This window comes from Oncorhynchus kisutch, linkage group LG6, assembly GCF_002021735.2.
Source record: "Oncorhynchus kisutch isolate 150728-3 linkage group LG6, Okis_V2, whole genome shotgun sequence".
Taxonomy (NCBI): Eukaryota; Metazoa; Chordata; class Actinopteri; order Salmoniformes; family Salmonidae; genus Oncorhynchus; species Oncorhynchus kisutch.
The window spans coordinates 66,672,123-66,685,151 of NC_034179.2; the positions used below are offsets into that span (position 1 = coordinate 66,672,123).

At 42.5% G+C, this 13,029-nt stretch overlaps 1 protein-coding gene across 1 annotated transcript; it reads right to left on the minus strand.

The window, feature by feature from the left end:
- Window positions 1-296: 296 nt before the first annotated feature.
- LOC109893234 (pyruvate dehydrogenase (acetyl-transferring) kinase isozyme 2, mitochondrial-like) lies at window positions 297-8,107 on the minus strand. The gene is made up of 11 exons (XM_020486351.2): window positions 7,721-8,107; window positions 6,961-7,102; window positions 5,745-5,816; window positions 5,282-5,466; window positions 4,407-4,496; window positions 4,100-4,177; window positions 3,851-3,927; window positions 3,598-3,696; window positions 2,575-2,685; window positions 2,253-2,366; window positions 297-2,125 (listed from the first exon to the last, which is right to left on the minus strand). Exons 1-11 carry the CDS (start codon window positions 7,836-7,838, stop codon window positions 1,982-1,984), a joined length of 1,230 nt encoding a protein of 409 aa, XP_020341940.1. The 5' UTR covers window positions 7,839-8,107; the 3' UTR covers window positions 297-1,981.
- Window positions 8,108-13,029: the final 4,922 nt, after the last annotated feature.

The window sequence follows — 13,029 nt, forward strand, 5'->3', positions numbered from 1 at the left end:
CCGCATCAGGCTCTCTCCATCCCGCCCCCTTGTTCTCTGATAGTATGTATATGTTTAACTGTTCTAGGAAATAGGAAGAGCAGACTGTAGAGCTGAAATGCTGAGACTGACTCTGGATCAGCACAGCAAGTCACAGCATTGACCTTAATTCAGTCATAAACGCATACGCTGGCCAGAAGTCTGCTTATTTAGCAGGTATGACTGACCTTTGACCTTAGCTGTGTTGTACAGTTCCGAACCACTGCCACAGTTGTTCATGCATGTGTTTGTTTTTTAATCAAGACAAGAAAAATAACTTCATTATTTGACAATATTTATTTTACATAATCACTTTCTTCATAAAAATAAGACATTCGAAATGTACATTTTGTTCAATTCAAGTAAAATACAAACCAAACTAGCGTTTTGGCTTGATTAGAAGATACTCAGTTGACTGGGTCAACTGTAACTAGGGATGCGCACACATCTGGACCAATAGTGTTCATTCTATTTTAAAGCAGGACAAACTGTCACTACAGTGGTACCAGTAACAAACTTCTACAGTGCAGTCATCCATCTTAGAAAAGGTATCTCCACATTTTCTTCTACATGCTACATCAAGCTATTCACACAGGCAAGGAATTACATCCAACACAATTATAAACTGAGAGGTCACATAGGCCTATGTGTTGGTTCTATTTTGGGGTTTGTTGTTTCAAGGAGTTTAATTGTATTAGAAACTTTCAGTTTTAGATATTGATTCACCAAGTTTCCAACAGTTCTATACTTTGCCCCAGTTCTCTCATCATCGCGATTCTAATTCTAGTAAGGCTATATGAGCACAAACCATACATTCTTGCACGCGTTTTAGACATTTTGTTCAAGCTAATGGAAAGAAAACAATGTTGCGTATACATTTTTCTCACTGACCAATCCACACACAAGTAGGTCCATATACAATACATGATTTTTATACCAGGAAAACAATGACTAATTGGCTAATATTCGTGAACAATCTGTTGTCTGCATGCATAGGCAATTATCAAGGACATTAGAAGGACATTAGAATGTTTGATGTTTGAAATGTTGGCCACTTGGCAATAGGCACTCATTATCTTTAATTACACGTTTGCCATACTATGTGATTCAGTCGAGTAGTTATGTTGCTACAACTTCAATCTTCATAACAGGCTATAACCGGACATAGCTGCTCTGACTAACAAAGGGTGGTGCCAACAAGGCTAACCAGACGCTGGCTTACTCCCATGCTTTACAACACTGATAACGGCTAAGTAACACCCCCTTTGTGTGCTCTCCATACTCTTACAAGGATTTGAAATGATGCGACCTCCACTGAACAATCCTCAAATGAAGTGGCTATTCTTCACAGAGAATACCATCATGACTACGTACTTCCCCTAAACCTTCAAAGCTCTGTAATTGTCAATCCCATGTTCCAATGGAATGACAAGATCTCCCACTTGCGCATTTGTTTTTTTCTCCTCCTCTGACCATCCATCTTTGCCAGGATCCATTTTTCACACCTTCCCTCCTTCACTTTCAGGCTCCCCTCCTTCACTGTCAACCCCAAATCCAGGTGTTCTAAGCGGGGCAGGAGGCTCCCGCTAAGGGCCATGGTGTGGGATGGAACACACTGATCAGACTGTATAGCAATTTGGGGAGCAGGGTAGTTTGAGATCTACAATCACTTGCACTTTGGAAGATGGCCTTTCTAAGGCACTGGTTCAATCCCCTGTCCCTGAACCCCCTTCCTAGGAACACAACTTTAGTGGGGACTAGAAGTGAGTGGGTTTCCCACTTCCTGAAACAGGACACCACCAGGGGCTTTAAAGCTGTGCAATCAGAGGTTTCTTCCCTTCTAGACTTCCTCCAGCATTGGTTCACAACGTCTTTCCCCCACCACCACGTCAACATTAGGTCCCATTGAGATTTGGCCCTTTTTCTCTCTCCTTAGGGCTTAAGGTAATTGAAAGGTCAAAGTTCACTTGGCGACTCTGTATATGGCCAGGTCCAGAGGTTCCTTACTGGGAACACACCAGTCATCTGCCTCCAGGTTAACTTTGTAGTGTTTCAGAGCTGTCTTGTTGAACACAGGAAGCCTCTCCACTGAATCTGTGGACAATGCCTGAGGGAGAGAGTGGGAGATGGAAGATAGAGTTAGCAATTAGCATGTCTAGGGATGCGACAACTTATTATTAGTAGGTTATTAGTATCTGAGGTGTAAAAAGAGGTAGTAGGTAGTTGCCTCTTACCTTCATGTGAATGACAGCGTCAGTACCATGACCCTCCATCGAGTATAACTGCAGGTCTCCCTGGAAGTAACGCGCGTAGAGGCGCGAAATGGGAAGCCCATAGCCAAAACCAGCCTGGAGGGACACACAATAGGGCAAATGTTATGGCTAACAAAAATACATTGACATAGTTGGAACTATTAGCACAATTAAAAATAGGATATTTGGCCTCAAGGTACAGAAATGCTGCTAAAGAAAACAAGGTTATCTAGTCGTAAGTATGGCGCCTGTGCGGTTTTAGGTTCTGTGAGGTTATATAAGTAGATGTGTGTGTATCACTCACCAGTGGGGCCCGGTGATTGTCACCGAAGTCGGGTCTGGGAGCTGTGGAGTACATGTAGCTGAAGAGTGTCTCAATCTTTCTTAAGGGGACACCACCACCCCTATCCATCACCTAAAAGAGAGAGCGAGAGAGAGAGAGAGAGAGAGAGAAAGAGAGAGAGACAGAGATTACACCTCAGCTCAAACCCATTTATTGACATTATCTCAAATGTTGTATTTTTCAATCTGGGTCTATCTAAGTAGAGCTAACACCAACTAACTACATATTGGGCAAGAATACATGGGGAAAAAATCATATTATATAAACCTGGGATTAGAACATTGGGCCAGAGAGAAGAAAATGCTGAGGTCATTAGGAATAATAATCAAGGCATCTAGTGCAGAGGTGAGCAGATGGACCGGGTGGTGGAGGTGGATTATGAGAGGATTTAGCTCAATTCAGTGAGACAGCCATAGTTTCACATTCACCACTGCTAAGATTGTAATTGGGGGAAAGGTTAACAATATCAACCAATAGCAGCTTTAGTTAATCCCTTACTAAATATAGCTTTATATACTTTGTCCAATCCTGTTAATGAGAGCATGGCTCAGTGGCTCTGCATTAATCATTGACAAGAATGATGCCTTGGATAACTCAATTAAGGCTGTAATAGGGGGTGAACAAGGCTGAGAGCACAATAGAGAGGTAAGCTATGGCACAACATTACAGCCAGCATCATCTTTCTCTTAGAAACCGTTGGGTTGTTTCAACTAAGAATTTGAGGTGGTTATGCAGCGAGGGAGTTTCAATGAATGACAGGATTGGGTTTAAGGTTAGAGGTCACATACTGTAGGCCTATGTGTTGGTTCTATTTTGGGTTTGTTGTTTCAAGGAGTTTAACTGTATTAGAAATGTTCAGTTTTAGATATGGGTTCACCAAGTTCCCAAAAGTTCTACACTTTGCCCCAGTTCTCTCATCATCGCGATTCTAATTCCTACAAGACTATATGAGCACTGTGATTGGAAGTATGCCCTGTCACTCACCTTGATTGACAGGTCCTCTCCACCAAGGGCCACCATGACTCTGATGGGCGGGAGGTTGTGGCTGACTTCATGGGTCTCAATTGTAGCTCTCATGGCATTCTGGGGGACATCAGAAGAGAACGTCCAGGTATTTGTCAACACATAACATCTGACCAAACATCATCATACTTTGATATTACTGTACTAAAGACTTGCAGCCAATGTCCTCCCTATCATACATTTTGAGTTTTAAGATATCATTATATGGGCTCACCTTGAAGAGCTCAAACAGCATGTGGTAGAGATGGGAGGGGATATAAGTGATCTGGATTGGATCTCTGACATTGTTGGCTGAAAAGGAAATGATAAGACACTATGAAGTGCGCATAATTGCATTAGCTTATTTCCCTATAGCTACTAACGTAATGCATGTGATGCCATTTAGCTTTTAAGATAATGTGTTAGTTTATTTTCTTCAAATTCACATTAATTGTGAGGGTGTGTAGAGGCCTGCTTTGCTTACAGTTCATCACCCTTAGCTCCAGCTCAGGGGCCCCGAGGTAGTACTGCTCACAGAGCATCTTGGCACTCTCAAACGCATCTGGAGAGAAAGAGACGAGAAGGAATGAAATGTAATTAGCTGTTTCCGGCTCTCACTCCACAAACAAAAATGGACATGATCGCCAAATGTAGGTAGAGACACTCTTTGTGAGTTACCGGCTTCAAGTAAACAGAATAAGCACTTCCAACTGGGTCTTTCTATCCTCCTACCACCTCATTTTCACCTCAGACCAATGTAATGAGTACGCCCCAAAGACTGGTTCTCTTACCTCGAATCACTTCAGTGACATCACACAGGGAGTCAATGCACCCGATGGTGTTAGGGTGGGCTGGGTTGGTGTTCCCGTCGAAAACAAGCGCTGCAGAGAAAAAGGGGACAAGGGGAGGAGGCAAGGAAAAGGGAGAAGAGTTAGAATGTTACGTGTGATGGACCAAGTCCAAAATGTTTTGGTGAATGATTGAGAAAGTCAAGACTGGGCAGGAGAGGCCCAGTTCTGTTTGAATGACCTTGGACAAATAGTGCTGAGGTGGGGGGGGTCCAAACCCTATGAGCAGTTTGAACCTGTTTTTCATTGGTTTCATAAGAGTTGACAACACAAAATACTATCCTACTATAGTAGGAACATTCTAGAGGCAAAACAAGTAAAGTGAGGTCTTTATTTTCACAACAACCCTATTTCTTGTCCTATAGTCAGGCCTCCGGGCTGAGACTGTCAAAAAAGTCTACCTCAGCATGTGCAAGTACCTCTGCCAGTCTTTCCATGCCAACCCTTGTATAGCTGGTTGCCAGCACAATTAGAACACTACTTGGATGTGTGTCAAGACTAACAGTGTAAGCATTCATCTCAGCTTCAAACGGCTTGCTCAATGCCAGGACCAAATTTTTGCATTGCATTATGCTTGACTTGCAAGTTCAGTTAAGGGGAATTGGATTGATCAAGGCCAAACTGATTTAGGCGAATCGCTGTCAACCATCAGCAACAGCTATTTACTAAGAATTGCTCCTCTGGAATTGGTGAGAGGTTGGCAAGTCCCAAAAACACATCACCTAAACTATGTTTGAAATGAAACAGTTGCTTTAACTAACAAGCTTATTTTGAATTGATCAGTGAGGAATGCATGTGACCTCAGAGGCTGGACTTACTGTGCTGGTTGATGAGCATGCGGATGGAGATACGACTCATGTAGAATCGGTCCAGGAAGTACTGGATGTTCTGGCTAGTGACCGGGTCCTGGCCAAAGGTGTCTTTGTACTCAATGACGCCCTGCGCCATAGTGGGCACCACATCATTGTGCCTGTTCCTAATGGTCTCCAGGGACTCAACAAATCTGGAGAGAGGGAGAGAAAGGGGGCTGTCAATCTTATACTTTAACAATCCCACCCAACATGCAATAACTAGCTAGTTTTTCAGAGTTAGGATGATTAATATATGCCATTTAGAAGACGCTTTTATCAAAAGCGACTCACCAAGTCATACATTTCATGTACAGGTGGCCACGGTGGGAATCAAACCCGCAACCCTTGGCATTGCAAACACCACGCTCTACCGATTGATCCACACAGAACCACAATACTGAGGAGTTAGCAGAAGCTGGTGCAAACTTACGATTGCAAGACACTGTGGTCATCTGGGCTCTTGTCAAGGAAGTCCAAGATCTCCATAAGGCTTTGGATGTACCTAGAAGAGAGAGAAGGAAGAGATAATTTGGTGACCTTACTATTGCCACGTTACAATCAAACAGACTTTTTGTCAACATTTGTTTAAACACCTCAAAACATTGATTCTCAATACTAAAGCAAAAGGCTATTGGGTCTCAGGCTCTGTCAATAGAGACTGTCAGTAGATAGCGAAGGTACTTTTGCACTGGTCCTTTTCCAGTTGGCTTTTGGATCAGCTAGTGCAATTGTGCATCGCTCTGATACCAGGACACCCCTCATCCGTCTCGCATTGCTAGGCACATTTTGTGTGTGTGTGTGTGTGTCTCAATATGTCCATGTGATTCCAATGCACAGCAGTAGTAAATCTACTCCACTGAGACTCATATGCTGCTTAAGGACAGCACAGTGAGCCTCTTCCGTCCAACTAAATCAAGTCAACTTGAGCCTTAATTTCTGCACAGGCTTTTCCTTCCAGCCTGCTTCTCATCATAACATTCAGTCATAGCAATAAAATAAACCAAAGAATACCTTACAGTGTAAAATCATGTTATAACATAGAAGTGCAATAAAATGACATGATCAAATTGAGTTAAGGCATTCTAATGCACATACTAAAACCTTAGATTTCTGCCGTTTATTTTTTTCCGTAAAAGTTATTTCGTGTCTTTCAAAGTGCAATATGCTTTCATTGGCTATTACACAAGTGCAATGGTACAGTTTGCACTTGAAGTTCCCTTTTCGCACTCGAGCGCGCGTAGCAGTGGTGGACGTAGGCTACTGTACTTCCCCCCTCGTTTCAACTGTTCCTGCCAAGACAGCCGTTAGTCGAAAACAACGAGGGGAGGGGAGGGGAGGGGAGGGAACTGGGACAAAGTTCACAGCGCGAGTGAGTGGTGCACAGCTGGGACACTAGAGCTATGCTGGCCTGTCCTGTGCATTGGCCAAATGGCCATAACAACAATGTTGCTTAATTAAATCCCAAGTATGTACGCTATCCTGAAACAATAAACACGTTTGTGCTGACACTATAGGACAATATATTATAGTATATTATAGGGCGACATTTTAGGCTACTGTCCCGTAAAAGTTTACGTTTTCACACACAAAGCGAGTTATGTAAAACATTTCCGGATAAGTTCCTAATTCCTCTTGCTGGCTCTTACCAGCGTTGCACCAGCTGCACGGATGGTGTGGTCAACAACCGGTCCGGTAAGAGGTTGAGCTCTTTCATGATGTTGGACAACCGGACGGGGAGTTCTTGTCTGAGGAAGGCAAAGGATGTCTTCTCGCAGGCATTTGTAGAACCTGGAGATGGTGGGTGTCAACGTTAGATAAGCTAGAGCAAAAGTGTTTGAGGAAATATCGAAACAATTGTGTAATAATAATAGCTATTATTTTTCATCCTCATCATCATCTGTGCATGTCAAACTATGGCCTATTCAGACAGGCCTATTCCTTCAGTATCTCGTATCGTTACTGAAAACAATGGTAACGTTGTACCCTACATTTAAACATTATAATTGGCTAGCTGGAACAACCCGGTTTCCTTATGTAAACATGTTCAGTACATGTCACTGCTGTTTGTGGTCAAACTTGAACCAGCCTACATCCGTATGTAGTATTGTTTGGACATGAGACAACGCAGTGTAAACAACTATAATTTGATATCTAATTACCATATTCAGCGTTGTAGTTTTAATTGAGATTACACCACTATGTCGTTTATGGTTTAATTACCATTTTATTTACATTTGCTACCATCTATTATTCTGCAAGCTAGCAAAACATACAATGACATCCCTCTCTATCAGTGTGCACGACACTGAAATGAATATTGTAACATTGTGTCGCTCGAATTCTTTGCAGAGCAACATTATGACATTGTTATTCAAAATTATGCTGTTGGGTTTGTATTCTACTCACCGAAATCCAAGAATTGCTTCATAGACAAAGGTGATGGTGAGAATTTGGAGAAATGGTCAATATGCTTTGGCACGTTTGCCAAAGCAGCGTTCTTCATCAGGAATCTGACAAACTTCATTATGCAAGGCAAATAATAACTCCTCTGATATTAAAGAAAAATAGAAATGTCCGTTCAGAATACAAGACGTATAGCTGCTGTCAGTTTAGGTCTGTCTCGAGTGTTTACGTACCAATGTTGATTTTCTGAAGATTGCGATAGTCGGAATTGTCTTGAAGTAGACTTCTCCAGCCAATAGCATTGCTTTATGCGCAGGACTGGCCAATGAGAGTGGGCGGTGGGTGCGCAGTGCTTGGAAACCCACCCCACAAGAAATGGTCAACAACCCAACAGGGGCATGATGAGGGAGTTGACAGATTGTTTATGCCACCTCTAATGTACATAACCTCAATTAACCTACTGGTAGCCCACGTCTGTCGCCTGTCTGGAAATAATCTCTGTTATGCTGTTGACAACCTCAACAAGTTGACGTTCATGGATGGTAGCCTACTGCTGTCCAGAAAATAAGGGCTCAATTTGAATGTTACTGTGAATGCAGGGCATAGGTTATCGCATTATAATTGATAGCTTATTTAAATATTTCCACATTCCTGTGTTCATTTTACTTGGAAGCATGTTCACCATGGCATCAACCCCAAAAACGTGTTAATCTGTTTGTTTTGGATTTGGATCCCCATTAGCAGAAAACTTGTCTTCATGGGGTCAATACTGTACAAAAATACTTGACATGTTTACAGTAATGGTATCAATACCTGGTCAAGGAGCACTGAACTTCACACACCCTCCATTCCAGTCAGAGAGGGGTAAAGAAAAAAACAAGTCAAGACCATCACAACAAGCTTACATATCTGGTGGACTAGGCTCTGCAAAAAAAGGAATTTGAGTCATTTGCAACCAAAAAAAAAGAATGAAGTACATTACTGGAAAGTTATTGATTTCTTCCTGCTCGTTACCGTCTAGAAAAGAAAACATATATTCCCTTAGACAATACCAGGCAAATACAATCTAAAACAGGAGTGTAAAATCAAGTGGTGCCATTTGTATACTATAGTAGTAAACATGCCACCATAATCCTTTTATGGTGTTCATTCGCAACAAGGTGAGAGTTTATGGAGTGGGCGGGCCACCGTGTTTCCATAACAAGGTTAAGAACACAACATAGAAAAGACAGAGCATGTGTTTCTATCAACAAGGTGAGGCGTGGGACAGAGCATAGATAGAGAGAATAGATAGGGAGAGAGAGAACAGGCTTGGGTTTATGGTCAATGACAACAGCAGCAGTGAGGGACGGGAGTCTTGGTTAGAGTTGGCTGCTTATACCAGAGGCAGAGGGCTCGAATTGAGGACGACTGGCTACTATTCTAAACTTTGTGTGGTGAGCTTTCTGGCACCCAGAGCTGATGAGGCATCAGCCAAGTGGTGATTAACAGACTGGAAGAGGAGTGGCTATAAGACTCAGGCTGGTTTCCAGACTTGCCCTCTACAAGATCATCAGCAGACTCCATCATCTAGCATCCTCTGTCCAGCTCCCTTCGCTCAAACCATGAACTGACCCTCTCTATCTGCAGAGGATGCAGCTTCCAAAGGCTTGGCCTCTATTGGTTTACCCATCATGACATATTACTTGTTTGTTATTTTGCTCTTGGAGCGCTTTGAGATTCTATGAAAAGCGCTTTAGAAATGGAAGAAATTATTGTTCATTATCACCACCTAAATTCCACTATAGCGCGTGTGTGTGTGTGCGCTCGTGTGTTTGAGAGAGAGAGAGAGAGAGAGAGAGAGAGAAAGACAGTGAGTCTGGGGATTCTACCCTCTTTTCGGATAGGGTGTGGGCATGATCGTCCAATGAGATGGTGAGGATTCATCCTAATACAGCATGTAGACAAGAGGGCACAGTTAATCCAGTTGACCAGCACCTGTCTTTTGATGTAGCTACATAGCTATGTTTACTCGTTAGCTAGCTTGTGAAGGGATGTGACGAGACAGCGCGACGAGGAGAGGAAGAGTTGAAGTGTCATGTGTCATTTAGAGTGATTAGTTGTTATGGTAGTGTACTATAAACACAGGGCAGTGATCCAGTTAATCGGACCAGCAGACATGAGGGACCGTGCTCATAGTACAGGATTATGTAACAATAAGTTGGACCAGTGCACCATGTGCAGGGAATAGTATACTACCCTGCTGCTTTGACAGTGTTAGCTGTATAGCCTACTAGTCTGCAAACCGTAGAGCCTGCCTACACAGTAGTGTCCTAACCGTCTAAAGTTCACCAGTGTTGTCATATATACCCTAAAGGAGGCCAAATTAAAGTTCCTATACAGTGCAATAGACACAATGTTGCTCAATAGGTTAAATTGTTGTGGGCACAAACAAGAGAGAGGGATAGGAATATGTTGATTACGTAATACAGTATATATCAGTATGGAGAGCACTAGTTGCTAAATGTCCTCATACTGAAATGCTGTAAGCACATACAGTAGCACAATGGCCCATTGCCAGTCAATGGATACTCGCTTTTGCAGGCCAACAAGCAATGCACCAACGTATTGCTTTGCCCGTGGCCTGCGGGGGAAATGACAAAAACATTTGATCTGAGTGAACAGTCAATTGGTTAACAAGGTCGGGTGTATTTAACTTGCATTTAGCTAGCACCACTTTTTAAAGAAATAACATTTATATGCGTATTCTGTATTTCTATGTTAACCATTTTGAGTAGTAATAGCTAATACTATGGACGTTTGATGACCACCGTTAGATTAGATGACTTTATTAGTTATGAATGTTATTTAAAAAAAGAAAAATATTTAAAAAATGAAAATCATCTTCCTGGTCCTTCATCATGGTCCTTCACCCTCCTCTTGCTATAGAAACAGTGTTGTACTGGACCAGAGTTAACTGGAAATAATGTCAAAGGAGATGAGACAGGACTTGCCCAATTTGTCCAAATGTCGGTTCCTAGGAAAGATCCTTGTCACAGTGCATCACTCAGCACTCTAGACCACACATTTCAACACGTTTAATTGTCAAATTAGGTGACGAACAGAAACAGGTATTAATAACCTGTATTAATATATTAATATAATATGAATAACCATGTATTAATAGACTGCAAATGGCGTACACTTATTAATAATATCATGCTTGGAAACGATTGGCCCAGTACACTGATCTCTCTTAGAAAGCCCCTCTCCCTCGACCTCTCACCCAGTTAAAACAACCCCCTCTCCCCTTCTACCCAGCCCAATATAGTTTGTTCACATGGAAAAGACAAGCTGTGGTCAAGGGGGAAGCGCCATGGTAATAGATATTGGGATGCCAATCATTCAGCATCCAGTGAAACCCAAGCAGTGACAGGGCACACATACATGTAAGGAGTCAGGGATGGTTTTCTTGAAAGAATTTCCTCTTGAAGGACAATACACATCATCAATCAATGTATCAATCAATGTATGTTTACCCAGTACCTAGTAAACATTTGCTTTTTCAAACGGTAAAGTCATTAAATATGCATTTACCATTATTGATATACTTCTCATACCGCTCAGGAAGGAGACACGCTCTGTCTCTTAGAGATGAACGTACTTTGGTGCGAAAAGTGCAAATCAATCCCAGAACAACAGCAAAGGATCTTGTGAAGATGCTGGAGGAAACAGGTACAAAAGTATCTATATCCACAGTAAAACGAGTCCTATATAGACATAACTTAAAAGGCCGCTCAGCAAGGAAGAAGCCACTGCTCCAAAAACCACCATAAAAAAGCCAGACTCTTATTTGCAACTGCACATGGGGACAAAGATCGTACTTTTTGGAGAAATGTCCTCTGGTCTGATGAAACAAAAATAGAACTGTTAGGCCATAATAACCATCGTTATGCGTGGAGGAAAAAGGCAGAGGCTTGCAAGCCGAAGAACACCATCCTAACCGCGAAGCACGGGGGTGGCAGCATCATGTTGTGTTGGTGCTTTGCTGCAGGAGGGACTGGTGCATTTCACAAAATTGATGGCGTCATGAGGAAGGAAAATTATGTGGATATATTGAAGCAACATCTCAAGACATTAGTCAGGAAGTTAAAGCTTGGTCGCAAATGGGTCTTCCAAATGGACAATGACCCAAAGCATACTTCCAAAGTTGTGGCAAAATGGCTTAAGGACAAAGTCAAGGTATTGGCGTGGCCATCACAAAGCCCTGACCTCAAGCCTTTTTTTTGGGAAGAACTGAAAATCGTGTGCAAAACCCTGACTCAGTTACACCAGCTCTGTCAGGAGGAATGAGCCAAAATTCACCCAACTGATTGTGGGAAGCTTGTGGAAGGCTACCCGAAACGTTTGACCCAAGTTAAACAATTTTAAGGCAATGGTACCAAATACTAATTGAGTGTATGTAAACTTCTGACCCACTGGGAATGTAATGAAAGAAATACAAGCTGAAATAAATCATTCTCTACTATTATTCTGACATTTTACATTCCTAAAATAAAGTGGTGATCCTAACTGACCTAAGCCAGGGAATTTTTACTTGGATTAAATGTCAGGAATTGTGAAAAACAGAGTTTTAATGTATTTGGCTAAGGTGTATGTAAACTTCCAACTTCAACTGTACATACAGTATGTGGACATCCCTTCAAATTAGTGGATTCGGCTATTTCAGCCACACACGTTGCTGACATGTGTATAACATTGAGCGCACAGCCATGCAATCTCCATAAACAAACATTGTCAGTAGAATGACCTTACTGAAGTGCTCAGTGACTTTCAACTGGCATAGTCATAGGATGCCACCTTTCCAAGAAGTCAGTTCATCTCATTTCTGCCTTGCTAGAGCTGCCCCAGTCAAATGTAAGTGCTGTGATTGTTAAGTGGAAAGGAACAACAACTCAGCCGAGAAGTGGTAGGACACACAAGCTCACAGAACGGGACCGCTGAAGTGCGTAGCACATAAAAACCGTCTGTCCTCAGTTGCAACATTCACTACCAATTTCTAAACTGCCTCTGGAAGCAGCGTCTGCACAAGAACTGTTTGTCCTGAGCTTCATGAAATGGATTTCCATGGCCGCCCACACGCCTCAGATCACCATGCGTCATGCAAAGCGTCAGCTGGAGTGGTGTAAAGCTCGCCAACATTGGACTCTGGAGCAGTGAAAACGCGGTCTCCGGGGTGATGAATCACGCTTTACAATCTGGCAGTCCAACGAACGAATCTGGGTTTGGCGGATGCTAGGAGAACACTACCTGTCCGACTGCATAGTGGCAAC